General features: G+C 38.9%; 1 protein-coding gene and 1 long non-coding RNA gene across 2 annotated transcripts in view; one reads left to right on the forward strand and one right to left on the reverse strand.

Moving 5' to 3' along the window:
- LOC137152727 (uncharacterized) overlaps positions 1-7,436 on the forward strand; it is a 29,246-nt gene extending 21,810 nt beyond the window's left edge. The window contains exons 2-3 of the long non-coding RNA XR_010919577.1: positions 4,628-4,701; positions 7,305-7,436. This is a non-coding gene — a long non-coding RNA (uncharacterized lncRNA). The remainder of the gene's footprint in view (positions 1-4,627; positions 4,702-7,304) is intronic.
- LAMA1 (laminin subunit alpha 1) overlaps positions 1-19,244 on the reverse strand; it is a 136,752-nt gene that overhangs the window by 24,524 nt on the left and 92,984 nt on the right. The window contains exons 37-49 of the mRNA XM_067547593.1: positions 17,087-17,297; positions 16,732-16,848; positions 16,484-16,647; positions 15,191-15,329; positions 13,321-13,414; positions 12,665-12,781; positions 8,142-8,324; positions 7,362-7,516; positions 5,418-5,561; positions 4,355-4,488; positions 3,296-3,446; positions 2,601-2,725; positions 603-753 (exon numbers count right to left, since the gene is read on the reverse strand). Coding sequence (XP_067403694.1) covers positions 603-753; positions 2,601-2,725; positions 3,296-3,446; positions 4,355-4,488; positions 5,418-5,561; positions 7,362-7,516; positions 8,142-8,324; positions 12,665-12,781; positions 13,321-13,414; positions 15,191-15,329; positions 16,484-16,647; positions 16,732-16,848; positions 17,087-17,297 — 1,885 coding nt within the window. The remainder of the gene's footprint in view (positions 1-602; positions 754-2,600; positions 2,726-3,295; positions 3,447-4,354; positions 4,489-5,417; positions 5,562-7,361; positions 7,517-8,141; positions 8,325-12,664; positions 12,782-13,320; positions 13,415-15,190; positions 15,330-16,483; positions 16,648-16,731; positions 16,849-17,086; positions 17,298-19,244) is intronic.

Genomic DNA, 19,244 nt, shown 5'->3' on the forward strand with positions numbered 1-19,244 from the left:
ATAACCAGAGATTCTAGAAATCCATTTGTCACAAAAAATGCAGCATTACAGAGAATCTTTCGTTTTTACTACTGCTGTCCAAGGGAGACAGCCCAAGCCCCAGCCACCAGTTTCATTTCAATCCCGGAAAAATATGGATTTTTGTGGGTTTTGTAATCAGAGAAATTTGGGGGGGTTTATCATGGAGAACTAGGATCCCTGGTAATAATACTCTGGAAGGATATCCCCATATTTGGATTCCTTTGATTTTATGCCATCAGTATGCAGGGTGATCTGACCCTCCATCGGTTTTAGTTACCCCACTATTTGTGAAGGCAGGCTTCAACAATACATGATAATAGCTCCTCTGATTACAGTCCTTTTTAAAAAACATTTTTGAATGATCATTGTGGACTAATACTCCATGGTGAATGTTTATATTTTAATTCTATTGCTTCAAAGAGACTCTCAGGGGTCAAAATCATATAAGATATCCATGTCACAATTCAAGGTGATAATTGATGCCAAGACAGAGAAGCGGAAAGATGGGGGAAATCAAATCTTTAAAAGATTAGTGTCCAAATACAATTTTGATGAGTGTAAAATCTGAACAATTTTCTTACAGTGCCATTAGAAGCAAGATACAGCAGGAGCCCATTAGGTGAGAAGGTGCTGAAAAACATTATTATCTGAGTCACAGTGGAGCGGAGGGCCCTCTCCACAACCGAATAGCCACTGCCATCAAAATGGAAAGAAGTGTCTTCATCCTGTGGGCTATAAAAATGAAAAAGAAATAGCTGAAATGTTGAATACCACAGGACAGATTTGCATTTTTCCAAACACAATATTTCATATCCAACCTAGGAGAGTGATATCAGTTGGGGCAGCCACTAGCAATATAATTTGGAAGTCAGACGCTACAAGGAGACTTGAATCTTGCATGTCATGAATAATTAAAGGATTCCAGCCGCGGGCCACTTTTATAGAATCTCTGAATATCTAATTTAGCTTTGGGGGATAATTTACTCAAGATAGAAAAATCTGTCTTTATCACTCTTTATAAAAGTAAAACTATCACATTTCCCAAAGGAAATAATTGATTGCTACCATATATACACTGTTCCTGTCAAACTTACAGAATACCGCACCCTTTCCCAAATTCCTTGCATAACTGCATTTACAGCAACTATTCTGTTATGCTTTTTTTCCTTGCAATGCTTCTTCAAAACATATTTTTACATATATAATCATGCAACACCCTCTGCTGGTTCTAAATGGGATATTCTACAAAAAGTTGTTTGAGCCAAAACCTGTTTCATTTCAACCCTTTTAAATATACAAAAATGTATAACCACTAGAAATGCAAGCAGAGAACAGTCCTCTGAAAGGGTACACTTGCCACTAGTGCCACCTAGTGGTGCGGCAAGGGTCTGGTGGGATCTCTCCTTAACGTTCCCCATATCTCGTTACAGTTCTGTCTTGTGAGGTCTGTCTCTTCTTCGTGACTCAGCCCCCTCCCCGGCTGGGTCACACATTCCAGTCCATCCCTTTCAGGGTATACAAAAGAAAGTTGGATAACAGGGAAGTCTTTTGGTGCCTGCCTGGGCTTCAGGGCTTTCTCCTTAATTCAGGGACTTGGGGTTTGGACTCTTGAGCATTCACGGTCTCCCCCTCCTGGATTCCCTGCCAAGATAAAGGTTCCTCTATTGTTGTCTAGTCTTTTGAAGTTGGTAGGGAAGCCCTAGCCCACCGTCTCCACCAGACTCTGAGCCAGTGCTCAATGCTGGTAGCAAAGTTCTGTGCCTTGGGTGCTAAGCAGCTGCCCTCATGGATCACTTCCTACCCTTCCTCCCCACAAGGTAAAATAGAACCAAAAATAAAGTTTCTGCCCTTCGCAATCAGTCACCAGTCTCTCCTTTGCAGGCTATCAGTGTTGCCAGGTCTCAGGCAACAAGAGCTCCTGAGCTGTCCTTCTCCAGATGTCAGAGAAGAGGTCTGTTCCCTTCCACTGCCTGCTCCCCTTGAGCTGCTCTGCTTCCATTTTTAAACTCTGCCTTCAGCTTGTGCAGCCTTTGCAGGTAGCAGGGCAGGGCCACCTGGGCCAGAGCTGATCCTTAACCCCTTGTTCTCCAGTGTGGGGTTTGAATACTCCATCACAGTCCCACAATCCCTTTCTGGAATAACTGTGTGAGTGGTAATAAATATAATAGTCACAGTTTGGGAGTGGACTTTTACAATAATGTTTAAGACCTCTTTCTTCCACTGGGGAGGAATAAATATGCCTTGTTGGAAATGATTAGACGAATCAAATAGTCCAAAATATAAATGTATGTTGGTAATCATTAGTTTAAACAGACAAACACACATAACCCATGTGGAAATATATGTGGCAAGGTGCAGAGCCACGTGATCAATTGTAGAGCCATGCCATGAACTGCAGGCACCTTTGACACCCTCTGAGAAGTCATAATTTTACAAACCCGGCTAATAATCAATGAAGTACTGCAATTTGCATGTGTTCACCACACTTTTTAACTAACATAAAAACATATATAAAAGGTTGTGTATATACAGACATTCCCACTCTATGCTTCTCAGAAAAACTGTGGTCAAATCACTACCTTCCAAAGCATCCATTACATGTGCCCTCTCTTTCAATGTAGTTCCAAAGACCAATAGATTTTCCATTCAAGGATGCCTCTCCCATGCACCCTTTAAAATGAGTGACCTTAACAGCAGGCGATTTCTATTAGAGAGGAAACATATTAAATGAATAAATTTAATATTAAATACTTTGGAACTTCTCCAGCAAACTTCTCCATTCGGTTCTAATTCACATTAGAGGTAAATCATAACAGAAGTAACAACACAAATGTTTTAGCATTATTACTAATCATTAGATTTTACATCAGTGTGGAGGAGTTTTGGAAGAAGTAGAAAAAAGAAAGTCCTTGACCTATTTATACTCAATTACAGGGATAACAATGACAAATTATAACAAGCCATGGAGGATAGGAAATGAGGAGAAACTGAGGAGAAAGGAAACTATTTGGTATGAATTAACACCTTCTGCCCTCCTATGCACTCATACTCAGCACTTCAGAATTACCATTTTAAACACAGCTCCCTGGAGATTTTTATAATGAGATGTTAGCTCTGGATACCATTTTGCACCCTTGCCTTTTGCACAGCATGCTTGACATTTCTTGGGCTGTCATCTCAGGAGAGTATCCAACTGATGAGATTATTTCTAAATCGAAAAAGTATTTCCAATGGGATAAAAACCTTTTACAGTATAGCATTTTCAGATTTTCACCTTGATTTGCCCTCCAAGTCCTCCAACAAATATTAGTGTTGATTTGTTGACATCCAGTACAGTAGCAGTCCCAGGAGTAGTTGCAGTTTTAGTTAAGGACTTCTGATTAGAGCTCGTTTCCTCTATGCTCAATGTACCAGTTTTCCCAAACCTGACAATCACAAATACAAATGGATTAAATGCTTTCAGAAGTTACTGTGCATGGTCCCTGCTTACTGCTGAACCATTTCTTTAACTGGGTAACTAAGTAGCCAGAACACTTCTACACTGCACTGAACCACACTTCCACATTAGGTAAAAATGTATTTGAATTTACTAGCAGAAATAGAACTTTCATTTTTACTCTAGTTCAGGAGTTCTCAACCGGTGGTACGCGTACCACCAGTGGTACAGGGAAGACGGCTCGGTGGTACGCGATGGAAAACGTGCCGCCGATTCCGCCGCCGAACCCCCCCCCCCCCCCCGCCGCCGTCGCAAAACCCCGCTGCCGCCGAATCCCCCCCCTGCTGCCGCCGAAAAACCCCGCCGCCGCCAAATCCCCCCCCTGCGCCGCTGAAAAACCCCACTGCCGCCGAATCCCCCCCTGCCGCCGCCAGGAAAGTGTGCCGCCGCCGAATCTCTTCCCCCGCCTCCGGTCAAAACACTTTTTGCCGCCGAATTAAAGCCCCCCCCCCCCCCCCCCAACGCATTTTCCGCCGCTGAGAAACCGCACCGCCGCCGAAAGCACCATCCTCTCTGCCGCCGAAAAATGCGAAACGGTGGCAGGGTTTCGGCGGAGGGCATCGATCCCTCACACAAACCCGCAATTTTACTGAGTCCCACTCTGGCCAGGTACAGTTAGGTGAAGGGGTACTTGACCCGACTCTACCTGACCCAAGTGGTACTCTGTAAAAAAAGGTTGAGAACCGCTGCTCTAGTTTACAGAATAAAATATTTGTCTTACCCACATTAATGGTATCCTGGTCTACAGCTGGGACTCCAAGGTGCTATGGTAATACAAATTACTACTAATAATAATAATAAATAAATGAATCAATGAATGAATGAAACCTCTATTACCTGGTTACATGTATTCTGTGCCATTTGTTGTTGTCAATTTGAAAATCAGGATATTCCAGTCTTGTTGATCCTGAGCCTACATTCCAAAGGAAGGCCACCTTACCACGTCGCATCTCTACTGCCATGAAGTCACTCTGGAAAATGGTGATTCTTGCTTTTAGCGCATTACATAGGGGATGCCATTTTATTGTGTTTCATAAATTTCTTTGCAGCTGCATGATTATAAAATCTCATATCTGTTTCTAAAAATCCTCCTATTTATTCTACCTTCAGGGACCTTTACTATGAGCCAAACCATGGCCAATGCAGGAAAAACTTGCAGTAGAACCAGCAAACTCATCCCAGTGGTATGTGTCTACTTTCCCTCCATCTTCTCCCCTTTCTCTTCCTCTCTTACACACAAGCACCTGGCATGACCTGAAAAGGTCAATGCAGAAACAACAGGAACATGAAACACTGCCAGAGATCATGTGGCATTATAAAACCATGTACCTACGGGAATGGTGGGGAACTTGCCACTGTGCTGTCCGGGGAACCCAGCCCGTTCCCAACTCAAGCACCCCAACAAATGATGAGCCCACCTTGTGGCAGGAGGAATCCATGCAAGATAATGTACACAAGATAACCTCTATCTTGTATAAGTATTATCCCATAAACTGAGGAAAGACCTCAGCATATGACCAACAGAACTAAATCTTGCTTCCTGTGTAAGAGCTGGTGACTACCCTGGTAGCATGAACTAGCTGCACAGAAGTTCGGGGGGAGGGGGAGGATATCAGGGCATGGATGGGGTAGGAGAGAGCAAGAGACAGGATTGCTGGATCTGCTGCTCTCATCCTCCTTCCTGCAAGGTGGGGTGGATGGCAAGTAGGATCTGTGGAGATTACTTCAACCCTGCCATGGTCTGGGGCAAGGGATTATTTCCCTCCTTCTCCCACATACATCTAGCCACTCCCTAGCCTGACTTCTTGGTATGAATAAGAATGGAGAGATGGAAGTCAAATATATTAAATATTCAGAGACACCAACACCTTTAGTGAATGCTACACAAGGCTGAACTTACATTGCTGCTGCTACCCAGGTAGAAGAGGAGGTTTTCAGATTCGGTTGTTTTAACATTTAATGTTAAGGTGTTGTAGTTAGTGGAAGAAATCTGGGCTTGGTAGGCACGAATACAGTCTCTGTCTGCTGATATTGCAACTTTAATCTGGAAAAAAAAATAGCACACTCTGTTTACACAGCACGTAGCTGTGCAATAAGATTTAGCCTTTGGCTAGCTAAAGTCAAGCCATGTGCTGAGACAGCTTCATATGACCTAAATATTCGTCAGTAGGATTAGCTACAAACACACACAACTATTGACTAGCTGGACATGAATTGACAAAGAGTAATGGTTTAGACTATATAGAATAGGGAAGAAAGAGTTGCCTTATAAACTACTGGTCTAATCACAGGATTCAGAGCCAAAAATTCATCATCCAATAATAAACCTTGAGCTTGAAGCCCATATAGCAGAGAAAACATTATATTAATCACAAAAAAGATTGAAAGTCTTGAGAAAATATGAATGGTCTCAGCGGGGACAAATCTAGGGGTTTACGAGATTAAAAAACAAAATAGCTAAAAATGAAATAGTCAGGGCATCTACAAGAAATAGCAAATTACAGAATTTTAAATTACTAGCAAAATATTAAGTAATTCTTTGGAAATTCTATTTAGGATCAATTTAAAGGTTAAATTTAATTAAAGATACATTCATATGGCAGATTTCTGACTCACATTATCATTGTTACAAATATTGGACTCATTGCTGCAAACCCTTGTACTCATTGATGTAACTTTAGTAGTCCTGCTGACTCATATATATAAAAGTTTGCATGATGCATTTCATTGATAGTATTTCTAACAAAAGCAAAATCAATCCGATTGAGATGCAAGAGAATACGGTAGCTCATCTTCAATGCCTAATTCAGTATTATCTCTAGAAACCAGTTGCAATGATAGAAAAGCCTTATAAAAATAAAGATTACAGGGGAACAACATGAATCCTTAAAACTGAAAGGAGATTTTGCTCGTAAGAGTTACACCTTTTTCCCTTAGAAACCTCTGTGGTCTATGATACATCAGGAAATACTACTTCCATTGTTCTATACCAGACTCATTAACTTTCCATGATCAGTAGATTGTGAAAAAGAAGCATTCATGTGTATGCTGGGTTTTACTGAAAGCACCAAAAGCCCAGATATTATTTGTCTTTTAATTCTCAATCTCCCTCTGCCCTAAAATGATATGCTCATGCTTAAATCAAATGAGTGGGGAAAAAAGTTACTGGTTTCAAAACCTCTTTGTGTTCTGATTATAATATGATATAGTCTATAATAAGCTTTACTTGCTTTTGTTACTTTGAAGTGGATCAAAATTTCAAAATGACCAATGTATTAATCTGAAAAGTAGCTATTTTGTAAGGGCATCGCTTCTTACAAAAAATGTAAGGGTTTAAGTATGTGGATTTGGTCAGATGTGTGTGGCAATCTTATTGACAGAATAGATGCTTGCATTATAGTTCATTCAAGGAATCTTACCATACTCCTTTACGTCACTGATAAATTCATTCCAGCCTCTCACATCAAACCCTCTCTCCCCCAAAGAAGCCTAGAGATGTCCTTCTTCCCCAAATAATAAAGAGATACTCCCTTAAAAATAAGAGGCAATATGGAAAAAGGAACAGGGGAAAAAACACAAAAGTTTAATGCCTCATTGCTCTGATAAACCCGCAGAGGGAAGGAAATCATAGCTCAAAGTCCTAACTCACAGCAAATGCCTCAATATTGCAGCATATATGATATTCAACACCAATAACTTCTGTTATACCAAAGAACAACAGGAAGGGTTAAAGATGGAGCATTAGGCTTATTGTCTTTACAATATTTTTTTGTTGTTGTTGTTGCAGAGGCACAAGAAAAACCAATGAACATCAAACTATAAATTGCAGGAATGATGTCCTTACAGATGCTGCCTGTTTGCGGGCCTGACTGATGAGCTCTTTAATTTCAGACAGATTTCGGCTTAGCTTCTCTTCCAGCATTTTCAGAGGTTTCAGCCTGTCTAATAAAAGATTGGCTTGTGCTTCCACTTCTTTAACTTGCCTTTCAGCTGAGGCTGCTGCCAAAATAAGAGCGAGACGTTTAGACAGGTTGAGATGGAAATTCATTGTTAATTCCTGGAATGCATTGGCCAAAATGGGATATTTGGGGTAATTTATCTTAGACCCTGTCTACATTTACCTCCGGGATTTGGCAGCAGTCGACAGGAGTTACACAAGCTATGCAAAAAACTTACATAACTCCCTTCGATGTCTGGGCTCCTCTTCTGCGTGCCGTCTTCAATGCACTGCGCCGACAAGAACCATATTCCTGTCAACGCAGCGCTACACCACTTGCAAAGGTGGTCTTAGTAAGTCGATTTCTGGATCGACTGAGCGGGTCTGCACTGATCACTCAGTCGATCCAGAGCAATCAATCTGACTGGGGCGACTTTGCCGCCGTCCGTGTAGCCGTAGCCTTAGTAGTTTAAACATCAGTGAGAAAAAATATACATGTCTAAAAAGCTTCTGTGACTTCTATGTATTCCTTTTAGAAAGGAAATCTACAGCTAATGCATATTTATTTAGTGAGGCAGAAATTTTCAGTCCATCACATCTATTCTTATTTTAATACTTAAGTTTAAATATTAGCGTCACTTCTATACATAATGACATTTCTTAAGGGTAATGAAGCAGCTAACTTACCAGCTTTTGAGGAGTCAATTATAAGTTCATTGGTTTTCCTTAATGTGTCATTAACCTTGGACAATGCAGAAGAAGCGTTTAGCAGCATCTGGCTGAAATCTACCATGGGACTTAAACCAGCAACAGCACTTGTGTTAGCAGACACAGCCAGCTCTTTTGCTTCAAAAATTTTGTCACTGGTATCTGGAACATATTTACATTTAAGGATTATTTATATCTCCCAATTATCTGCAAAGTCATTTTTCTTAGATATTACACAGCTTCACGTGAGTAGAGGCAGCAGGGCCAGGTTTATAACAAATATTTCAGGCTTGACAAAAAAGAATCATTCTTAGCGTTCTACTTTGTATTGTTATAGTAACATGTTCACCACTTTATGATTGTAATTGATGGCAACTCTAATGGAAGTCACAATTTTCAAGGATTTATATATTAGCTGAAAAAAGTTATTTCGTGGCTGAGACCCTTATGTGTAAAATAGAAGCCTTTAGAATGAACGATGTAAAACAAAACACAAAAATAAGCCCAGGACCAGATTCCTGTTATGTAATGAATTTCAGGGCATTAAGATTGCTCAAGTCAGTGATGGTTAGAGCTGGTCAAAATTTTCTTATTTAGATTTTTCAATGATTTTTTTCTTCAATATTTCAGGGGGGAAAAAAGTGAATAGATTTTTCACAAAAAAAAATTCCTGTTTCTTGACCAGCTCTATTATATGAGCACAGAACTAATCAATGGTAGACTTGATTCTGTCCATATGATACTTACCAAAAAAAAAAAAAAAAAAGGTTCTCTCTCTATTATGTAGGATCCAAGAAGCAGATCTTAAAAGGGTTGATCTAGATGGTAACTGTTCAGATCAGTGCTTTTTAAACAGCTTGGCCCTGATTTTCCACTATATCTGTGCTTCACTCAGAAGTAGCGAACAGATGCAGCCACAGAGAAACTGTGTCTCTAATCTTTGGCCATCAAGCCCTGAAGGAATCCTACTCTTAACTTCTAATTCTGGCTGGTGTAATTTACACCAATGGCCAAATCAGACAGAGTGGAACCCACCTGCACCACCCATCTCCACCATGTTTCTTTCTCCCCTTTATGCCATGACTGTGGGGTAGTTGGCATAACATGCAGCCGGGTCACCTCCACGTCTGCAGGAATTCTCTCTAAACAGGAGGAATTCTAGGCACAGAATCAGTCTCTAGCTGATTAAAAAGAAAGAACTCAAGGAAATTCAATACCAAAGCTACATTCAAACAATGTGATGATTGTGAGTGAAGGAAGATTATGTCATGCCAGTAATGAAGCCTCAGTTTTGAATTTCTTGCTTCATGTATTCCCCAAATAATAAAGAATTAACTAAGAATTAAAAAAGAATAAATTAAATGCATACTCCAAATTAAAAAAAAAAAAAAAAGTAAGAGGACCAGAACAATGCTGCCATGGCTAAACAGCAGAGTAAAAGAGATGGTTAGAGGCAAAAAGGCATCCTTTAAAAATTGGAAGTCACATCCTACTGAGGAAAATAGAAAGGAGCATAAATTCTGGCAAGTCAAGCGTAAAAATATAAAAATATAATTAAGCAGACCAAAAAAGAAGAGCAACTAACAAAAGACACAAAAACTAACAGCAAAAAACATTTAAGTACATCAGAAGCAAGAAGCCTGCCAAACAATCTGTGGGGTCACTGGTTGATCAAAGTGCTAAAGGAGCACTCAAAAAAGACAAAGTTGTTGTGCAGAAGCTAAATTAATTCTTTACACTGGTCTTCACTGCAGAGGATCTGAGGGAGACACCCACACCTGAGCCATTCTTTTTAGGGGACAAATCTGAGAAACTGTTCCAGATTCAGGTGTCAGTAGAGAAGGTTTGGGAACAAATTGATAAATTAAACAATAATAAGTCACCATGACCAGATGGTATTCATCCAAAAGTTCTGAAAGAACTCAAATATGAAATTGCAGAACTAACGATGGTATGTCAGTTTAACTTCAGTACCCAAAAAGATAATGGAGCAAATAATTAATTTGCAAACACGTAGAAGATAATAAGGTGATAAGTAACAGTCACCATGGATTTGTCAAGAACAAATCATGTCAAGCCAACCTTATAGCTTTCTTTAACAGGGTAACAAGCCTTGTGGATTGGGGAAAAACAGTAGATGGGCTATATCTTGACTTTAGTAAGGCTTTTGTCTCACGTGACCATCTCATAAACAAAATGGGAAATACAATCTAGATGGAGCTACTATAAGGTGAGTGCATAACTGGTTGGAAAACCATTCCCAGACAGTAGTTAACAGTGGTTCACAGTCAAGCTGGAAGGGCATATCAAGTGGAGTCCTGCAGGAATCAGTTATGGATCCAGTTCTGTTCAATATCTTCATCAATGATTTAGGTAATGGCATAGAGAGTTCACTTATAAAGTTTGCGGATGATACCAATCTGGGAGGGGTTGAAGTGCTTTCGATGATAGGATTAAAATTCAAAATAATCTAATGGTCTGAAGTAAATGGTCTGAAATTCAATACGGACAAAGGCAAAGTACTACACTTAGGAAGGAACAATCACTTGCACACGTGCAAAATGGGAAATGACTGCCTAGGAAGGGGTACTATGGAAAGGGATCTGGGGTCATAGTGGATGACAAGCTAAATATGAGTCAACTGTTGCAAAAAAAACAATCATCATCTGGGATGTGTTAGCAGCAGTCTAGTAAGCAAAACACAAGAAGTAATTCTCCCACTCTACTCCGTGCTGATTAGGGCTCAACTGGAATACTGTGTACAGTTGTGGGCACCATATTCCAGGAAAGATGTGAACAAACTTGCGAAAGTCCAGAGAAGAGCAACAAAAATGATCAAAGGTCTAGAAAATGTGGCCTCTGAGGAAAGATTGAAAGAACTGGGTTTGTTTAGTCTGGAAAAGAGAAGCCTGAGGGGGGACATGCTAACAAGTTTCAAGTATAACTGTTAGGTATAAAGGTTGTTACAAGGAAGAGAGAGAAAAATTACTCAAGATAATTAAATCCAAAGTTGCTGCGAAGACTTACAAAGGGATCTCACTAAACAGGGTGACTGGGCAACAAAATGATGAAATTCAATGTTGACAGGTGCAAAGCAATGCTCATTGGAAAACATAATCCCAAGTATACATACAAAATGATAGGGTCTAAATTAGCTGTTACCACTCAAGAAAGAGATCTTGGAGTCATACCAGGAGCAGTCAAAAAGCTAACAGCATGTTAGGAAACATTAGGAAAGGGACAGATAATAAGACAGCAAATATTGCAGCAAGTTTCAAACAAACATAAGGATGTACTTCTTCACACAATGCACAGCCAACCTGTGGAACTCCTTGCCAGGGGATGCTGTGAAGGCCAAAAGTATAACTGACTCAAAAAAGAATTAGATAAATCCATGGAAGATAAGTCCATCAATGGCTATTAGCCAAGATAATCAGGGTTGCAATTCCATGCTCTGGATGTACCTACACCTCTGATTGCCAGAAGATGGCATTGGATTGCAGGGGATGGATCACTTGATAATTGCCCTGTTCTGTTCATTTCCTTTGAAGCATGTGGCACTGACTACTCTCAGAAGACAAGATAGACCACTGGTTTGACCCAGTATGGCCATTCTTATGCTGTTAAATCAGTTAGTAACCCAGCCCTACCATCTAAAGATAATTTTTTAATTTCATTAGTGTTGCATTTCAATGCAAATTAAGATCCCATATTGTGAAACAGGATGTTTTAAAACCTAAAGGTTCATGAAAAATAGTGCTGTCATCTTCACATACAGTGCAGATCTGGCATCCAGCTGTGGAAGCCTTTGAGATAATTCCCATAACTGAAGAAAGTTTAGGACAGGTATCATATTTTATTTTTTTCATTTTCCATTCTACCTGTTAGCTTCTATGAGTTTCGCGGTTGCTCTTAGTTTAAAATATCAACCATTTAAAAAAAAAATTCCTGTATGGCTTTCGAACAGCATGGAAAGTAAGAAAGCAAAGGACTTTTAAAGTTAAATGAGTCCAGCATTTATACTGCCAAAACATTTAGATTTAACAGTTAAGACATTATGGTTCAGTGTAGTTGATTTTTAAATAGACTTGTTATGGAAAAGCAAAAAAAAAAAAAAAAAAAGAAAGAAAGAAAAAAGAAATAAACCTCCAGTAGTTTTTTCTACTTAAAGCTAATTAAGAATTCTAGGATCTGATTCTCTTTTTCACACAAGTTTTGCACCAGTATAATTCCATTACTTTCAGAGTTACTCCTCATTTACACTTGTGTGAGAGGAGAATCAGGCCATAATCCTTTTACCACAATGCAGTTTCTTTGTTTTCCATGTTAATTAAATAAATGGAAAATATGTCATTCAGATTCCTGTTAAGGCAAGAGGCTAAATCAGTCTCCAGTCTGATTTATTGCTAGGCCATTCTATCAGACTTCAGGAAGCACTGCATAATGTTTGTATCAGATGGCATTGCAATAAGGAGAAGTATGTCAAGATAGATTTCACTTACCATTAGGCAATGCTCTCAGTGCCAGCAGTGAATTATTAAATTGGTTAGTAATTTTATGAGCACTCTCCCGAATCTTTTCCACTTTTTTTTTCAATCCATTCAATCTAGACACAAGGCCTGCCAGAATAAACAGTTGTGATTGTTTTATGCACATACAAATGTTAGAACCATAAAGTCCAGACTAATTCTAAATTTTAAAAATATTTAATAAATTCAATATCCAATGGAGCTTTTTTGTTTACTTAAACAGAACAGGTATTTTAGTAAATGCATTGAAGTGCAATATGAGTATGGTATATGCTTCACACTGCCTGTAGATCACATCCTCAGATACTGTATCACAAGTCCATGAGGATTCATTCAGAGTTGTCCTTCTTGGTCAGGTCAACCAGTTTTGGAGGGTGAAGAGAGATAGGGAAAAGAAGGTTTTCTTTAACTAATCACAAAGGAAAACTACTTCCTTTATTTGCCAGCACAATAGAACAATAACTAAATTTATCCATGATACAGTGTTTCACTCTTTTACTATATATACCTGACTATGTAAAATGTTTAACCTTAATTTATATTCATTTAAAAAAATTAAAAACTTTGTTAACAGTACAAGAATAATTCTATCAAAATAGCATAAAAATTGTACATTCTATGAAACTGACCTTCGTTTTTTCTCTTCAGATTTTTTGTTTCATTTAGAAGTTGAGAACTAAGCTGTAAAGCTTCTTTCCCAAGAAAATCAGGAAAGTCTTCTGGCTGAAAAACCAAACAACATTTTCTATATATGAAAAGAATAAATTCAACTGAAAGAAATTCTCAGTATCCTCAGATGGTGACATTAATTTCCTTTATATTCTATTGCTTTTTAAAATATATTATTTGTCTAAGAGTGAATAGAAAATCCAATTTCACAAACTGTATGACTACAGAAGGCAACAACTTATTTCATAATAACAATAAATACAACAAGAATTAATAAAGTATTATGGTGAATCTCAGTGTGATCTGGTAGAATGAGCAGGGACTGGGAGCCAGGGACTGGGAGCCAGAAACTACTATTGCACTAAATACTATTAAAGAGTTCTGTTGCTGACTCACAGCATTGCCTTGGAAAAGTCAGTAAGGCCGCAATTTTCCAATTTGGGTGCTTTATGAATATGGTGTCACTAACTTTTCTCTGAATCAGCTTATCTAACTGTAAAATGGTGATAAATACCTGAAAAGTATATAAGTAAGGATTTGTTAATTAGTTTGTACAAAATTTTGAAGATCAGAAGGGCAGGGTAAGTGCTATAATAATTGTTGTACTAGCCTGAGGGTGGTCCAGCTGGTGGCCCTTGAGCCAGTTCTGTCCAGCCCTTGAACACATCCGGACCCGTTTCATTTTGTAAAGCAAAATGGCATCCTTCATGCAGCGTGACCTTGCATGTATGGTGCTTGCGAGGTCACGCTGTGCAGAGGATGCCATTTTGCTCTCAACAATCCAAATTATTTTGATGAACATTATTTACTTGTTTCCAGTAATGCCCACATTGTATGATGCTTTTTCTAAATATAAAAGAGGCATAACCCCTGCCCCAAAGAACTTAGAATTGAGAACAACAACAAGAGAAGAGGTAAAGAGGGGTGTCTGGGAAAAGGGTACAATATAATAGTAAAATGCTCGAGGTGGTAATGGTTCATGTTTTGGTAATCTGATGTTTTAACAACAACTGAGAATCTGGCCCAAATGATTAAAATGGCAAGACTAGAGGAAAAGAGAATAAACATTCAGCGGAGAAAATCTATGGTGGGGAGGAGCTGATCTTAGGTGTAAGTGGAACAAACTTTGAGGTGGTAGAGCTGAGCAAAGGGGCCGGGGTGGGGGGGAACAAGAGGGTGCACCATATGAAATCAACAAATGCAGAAGTGATGGTTATCTGAGGCCTGCAGATCTCAGAAAGTCCAGGAGGTATGGGACAAGAGGATGATGTTAAATGAAATACGATGGTGTTTGGAGAAAGAGAGGGAGAAAACTCTAATATTGAGAGATGGAACTGGGAGCAGAGTTTAGTGAAGTTAGTGGGAGAGAGTGGGGAGCTAATCCAGAAATGAAGGTTTAACAAAGAGAAGAGGGGGAGGAGATCTGTGACTGGGACATCTGAGTGAATGTTAGCGCTGAAGTTAAACTAATCAAAGATAAAAGCAGTATGCTCTGTGATGAGAGTAAGAGAGTCAGGCAGAAATATGAGTTAAGGTAATGACTGACGATGGATACATGGAAGGAAAGACTAGTGCAGCATTGCTCTACAGTGGAAGAAGAATAAGAAGGGTGCAGAGGGAGGGACTGAGAGTGGCAGCCATAGATGAAGAACCTGATGGGTCTGATTCAGGGTAGTGTGTGTGTGAGATGGCAAGAGTGGCTGCTACAGAAGTGTCAGACAAGGAGACTCAGATTTCAATGATTGCAAGGAGGTGGAGCAGCATATAAACAGGTATTTTTAAAAGAATCAGATACAGAAGGTAATTTAAAATGCCAACATGGATACTTACTGAGTCCAAGGAGTTAGTTATAACTCTAGAAGCATCATTCGCCAGATTTTCTGTTTTTTCAATCAGACTTTTAATGCTGGAGTGGGCATCGACAGCATTTGTTGCATTCAGAGATACATTTCTTACATTTGAGAGACCACTGTAGTAGAAAAATATTATACATCCTTTACCCAAGTGCCTTAACCAGGCAGCATGTTTCCAGGTTTTGAGTTAGCCCATGTACATAAGTTTTCAGAATATTTAAGGCATTTTGAGAAAATTAGCACATTTTGCTTCTGATTATACGTGTTTCACTTATCTCTGGCTGAAGTTCTGGCCTACTTCAGATTTTATCTTTTTTCACTCTTTGTCTTTAGAGTGTTTTGCATTTTTAAAAGCTTACGATCAAATGTAACATTTTCCATGAAAAAAAGCAGGTCACACACACTTAAACAAAACAGAAATAGGGGACTACAAATTCATTGTATTGCAACATAGCTTTCAGGATAGAACTGAAAGATATTCTGGATCAAATTCTACCTGGTTACAGTTGTGTGGCCACACTGAAGCCAGTAGAGTTGTACAAGTATAACCACAAGCAGAATTCTCTGCTTTCAGGCTTACAATACACTTGTGCTCTGTGATCTGACTTCATTTTAAAAACTTATGTGCTAATTTTAGAAGGTAGGATTGTGAGAACCCTAGAAGAAAATGGGGATATCTGGCCACTTTATTTTCATATAAAAAATCAGAATGTCTTTCCAGCTAGTAACTCTTAGTGTTGATACTGGATGAGCTCTGAGACTATAAGGAAGTTATTGAAAGGGCTTCTGTATGTAACCTGCTCTTGAATCTATAACTTGCCCATTTCTGAGGGCTATAATGATATGAAATGGAAGCCTGACAATTACAGCTTTTTGATGGAGCTCTTGAATGTATTGACAAAGAAGTATTTATATAATGGACATCACCTTTCCATAATAAAATAATTTTTCTTTCTTAAACGTTTGAGTATTTTTGAACATTGACAGTTATATAAAGAAGCTAGACCACACAGTATTCACTGAACATTAGCTTAAAAAGTAATCACTTTACAAATGATCATTCATGTGAATAGCAAGACTGTAAATCAACCCATTCTGCATCATTAATAAAAATTCACTTCATGAAAAGAGTAATTAAATTTATCGCAGTTTCAAATGAAAAAATAAATGGCCTGCTCCCTTAGTGGACTAACCTATTATATATTTAAATTAAATTTGGCAGTAATTTAGATGAAGCATCTATTGAGTTCATATATCTTGGTACACTCACCTGTCTAGTGCTTCTGCAAGTCTTTGAAATTCAGCTGCATGATCTTCAGCTCTGTAGACTAGATCAAGCACACCCCGCATGGACATCTGCATGACCAGATCATCAACATGATGCCTTAATTTGGCATTCCATAGGACCAGTCCATCTCGATGGATTTCTAGATTCTAAACATTGGAATTATTCCCTTTATCAATGAATCAAATGCAATTCAGTACATTAAATGAATATTAGTCTGTTTAGTAACTTACTGACGTAGAGTTTTTTACATCTCTGGCAAGGGCAGCAGCAACATCCGTCAGTACTTTCCCTTCTTTAATTAGCATGATGGAAAGGTTTCTGTTTTCTTGTATGTTTAGCTTTTTATCCTGTAGCATAAATCAATTGTTTTATAATACTCTGTAAAGTCACCTGGTGCAGATAAACTCATCTACTTAGCCCTTCCCACTTTGAATGTAATATGTTTTCTATTTGGTCCACTTGAATATTACAAATATTAATATTTGTAAAAGTCTACAGATTCATTTCAGTCTGAAAAGTGAGGTATTTAAAACATGTTATGCATCTGATATTTATGACACAACCATGCGGAATCTCCAGTCTTACATTTAACTCTGCCAGGTTGCTGTAGATAAGGAAAAGCAGCCGGTTGGTCTCATTGGTGTTAGTACGAGCCTCATTCACCAGGTTCTGGGCTTTTTGTAGTCTGATGCTGTGGTTTGATAAGAGATGGCTCGCACCTTTTTTGAGCTCTGCAAGTTCCTGCTGGGGTTTGTGATAGTCTTTCTGAACCCGTAACAGCAACCTCTCTGCAGCTCTGATAAACAGAGAGCAGACAGTAAATAAATGTCAGAAGAGAAATGTAGGTGTGTTTTCTTAAGGAAGGAAGAATTGAAAACAGGGCTACCCAAACTTTGCCACACTAACTATTGCAACTAACTTGCACATAACCTTATACCAATTTTTTTCATCAACAATAAATAGAACCATACTATTTATTGTACTTGTCTCATCACTGACAGAAGACTAGAAATTGCTGGTTTGTGTTTGTGAACAATACAATCTTGCAGCTTATTAGCTTTGTCCTTGCCTTGTAGTTACAGGGAAATGTACTGTAAGCCACTTTTGAGAACCCTCTGAACTGCATTTGGCTCAAAAGCTCCATTTGGGACACCCCTGTTTTGAAAACCTGCATAGATATCATGCATCTGGAAAAGTTCCATGTTCAACCTCAGACATTTGTAGTTTAAACATTTTGAATCTAGGATCAACATGCCAAATTGTAGGAGGAGGCACTAGAACATACTGATAATCTGAGAAGCAACAAGTCACCAGGATAGAATGGGATACATCCCATGGTTCCGAAAGAATTCAAAAATAAAGTGGCTGAACTGTTAAGAAAAATATGAAATCTCTTATGAAAGTCAGCTATTCCATCGAAGGGAAGCAAATATTGTACCTATCTTCAAAAAAACGTGCTAGGTGTGATCCTGGAATTACAGACCAAACCCAGGGAATTAGCCAATCACTAACTGCTTGGAATTATTCCATGATCATCCATTACCACAATTATTGCATTTTAACCAGAAGCATTTGATACCGGTCACTATCAGAGGGAGGATATTGAACCCAAAGTGCCATTGGTGTGACCCTGTATGGCAATTGCTATATAAGATGCACAGTGATGCAATGACACTTATACACAAATAATTCTGATTCACAGTTTTGTTCTTCAATCTGCTTTCAACTGTTTGTATGTTTTCAATTATAGCAAACCAAGCCTGGTTTACAGTGTTATCACAAGCAAATGACGAAATACACTGACTCTGTCCTACTAATACTAGACATAGATATGCATTTGTATTTTCATACTACTGATCCACAGCTCATGCCCTCAGAAACCATAGTTTTAAATTATAACAAAATACAGGAGGTGCTAGAATGAACCAGTATTCCCCCCATACTTTAGTGTACAGTAATAAGACTTTACTGTAGATCAGGAATTTTAGTTTATGTAGCAAATTTAAAGAGGTTTAAGTTAGATATTGTTTAATGATATATCATCATAAACAAAATTCACCAAAAGCTATGAGGTAACTATCTGCTCTCTGACAATTGCACTGCCAAACTGGATAGCATGATGAATTCTGTAAAGCAAATTCTCACACTGATTGAATAAATCTTATGAACTTTCCTCTTCAGTGTGTGAAAGGACATGTATCAGAGAACTTCCAGAAATTTCTTCCATCCCTTCCTTGCTTGCAGCCTCCTGTAAGTGTTCGACTGAAGCCCACTTAAGATGTGCAGAAGGGAGCTTGGGACAATGGGTACGGGGGAGGCAGCAAGGACCAGGAGTGGGACCATGGGTGGGAGGAGGAAGCAGGGCCTGGGGGCACTGGATGGGGGGGCCAGTGTTTAAAGTACCTCTCCAAAAGTAGTCACATTTAAATCCCTGCACATGCTCCTGCAGACAGTTCATGCACAGCACGCTAGATGCACTCTCCATCTAGAAAAGCCCTGACAAATATAGACAAACAGTCTACCACTTCCCAGTCCAAAACATTTAAACATAAAGGGTGGGATATTCAAATGCGCACTCAGCACTGTTCTACATCTGTACCCGTTTAAGTCATGGGTCAAATTCTTATTGACTTCAATGGGAACAGAGTTACGGCAATGATAAGCATTTTTTAAAATCACACCCAAATTCTGAAAAAAAGTGGTGTTTAGATTTCCCAACTCTGTCAACAAATAATCTAAAACA

This window comes from Emydura macquarii, unplaced genomic scaffold (genome assembly GCF_026122565.2).
Source record: "Emydura macquarii macquarii isolate MOO-44397 ecotype Brisbane River unplaced genomic scaffold, CSIRO-AGI_Emac_v2 contig_212, whole genome shotgun sequence".
In the NCBI taxonomy this organism is placed as follows: domain Eukaryota; kingdom Metazoa; phylum Chordata; order Testudines; family Chelidae; genus Emydura; species Emydura macquarii.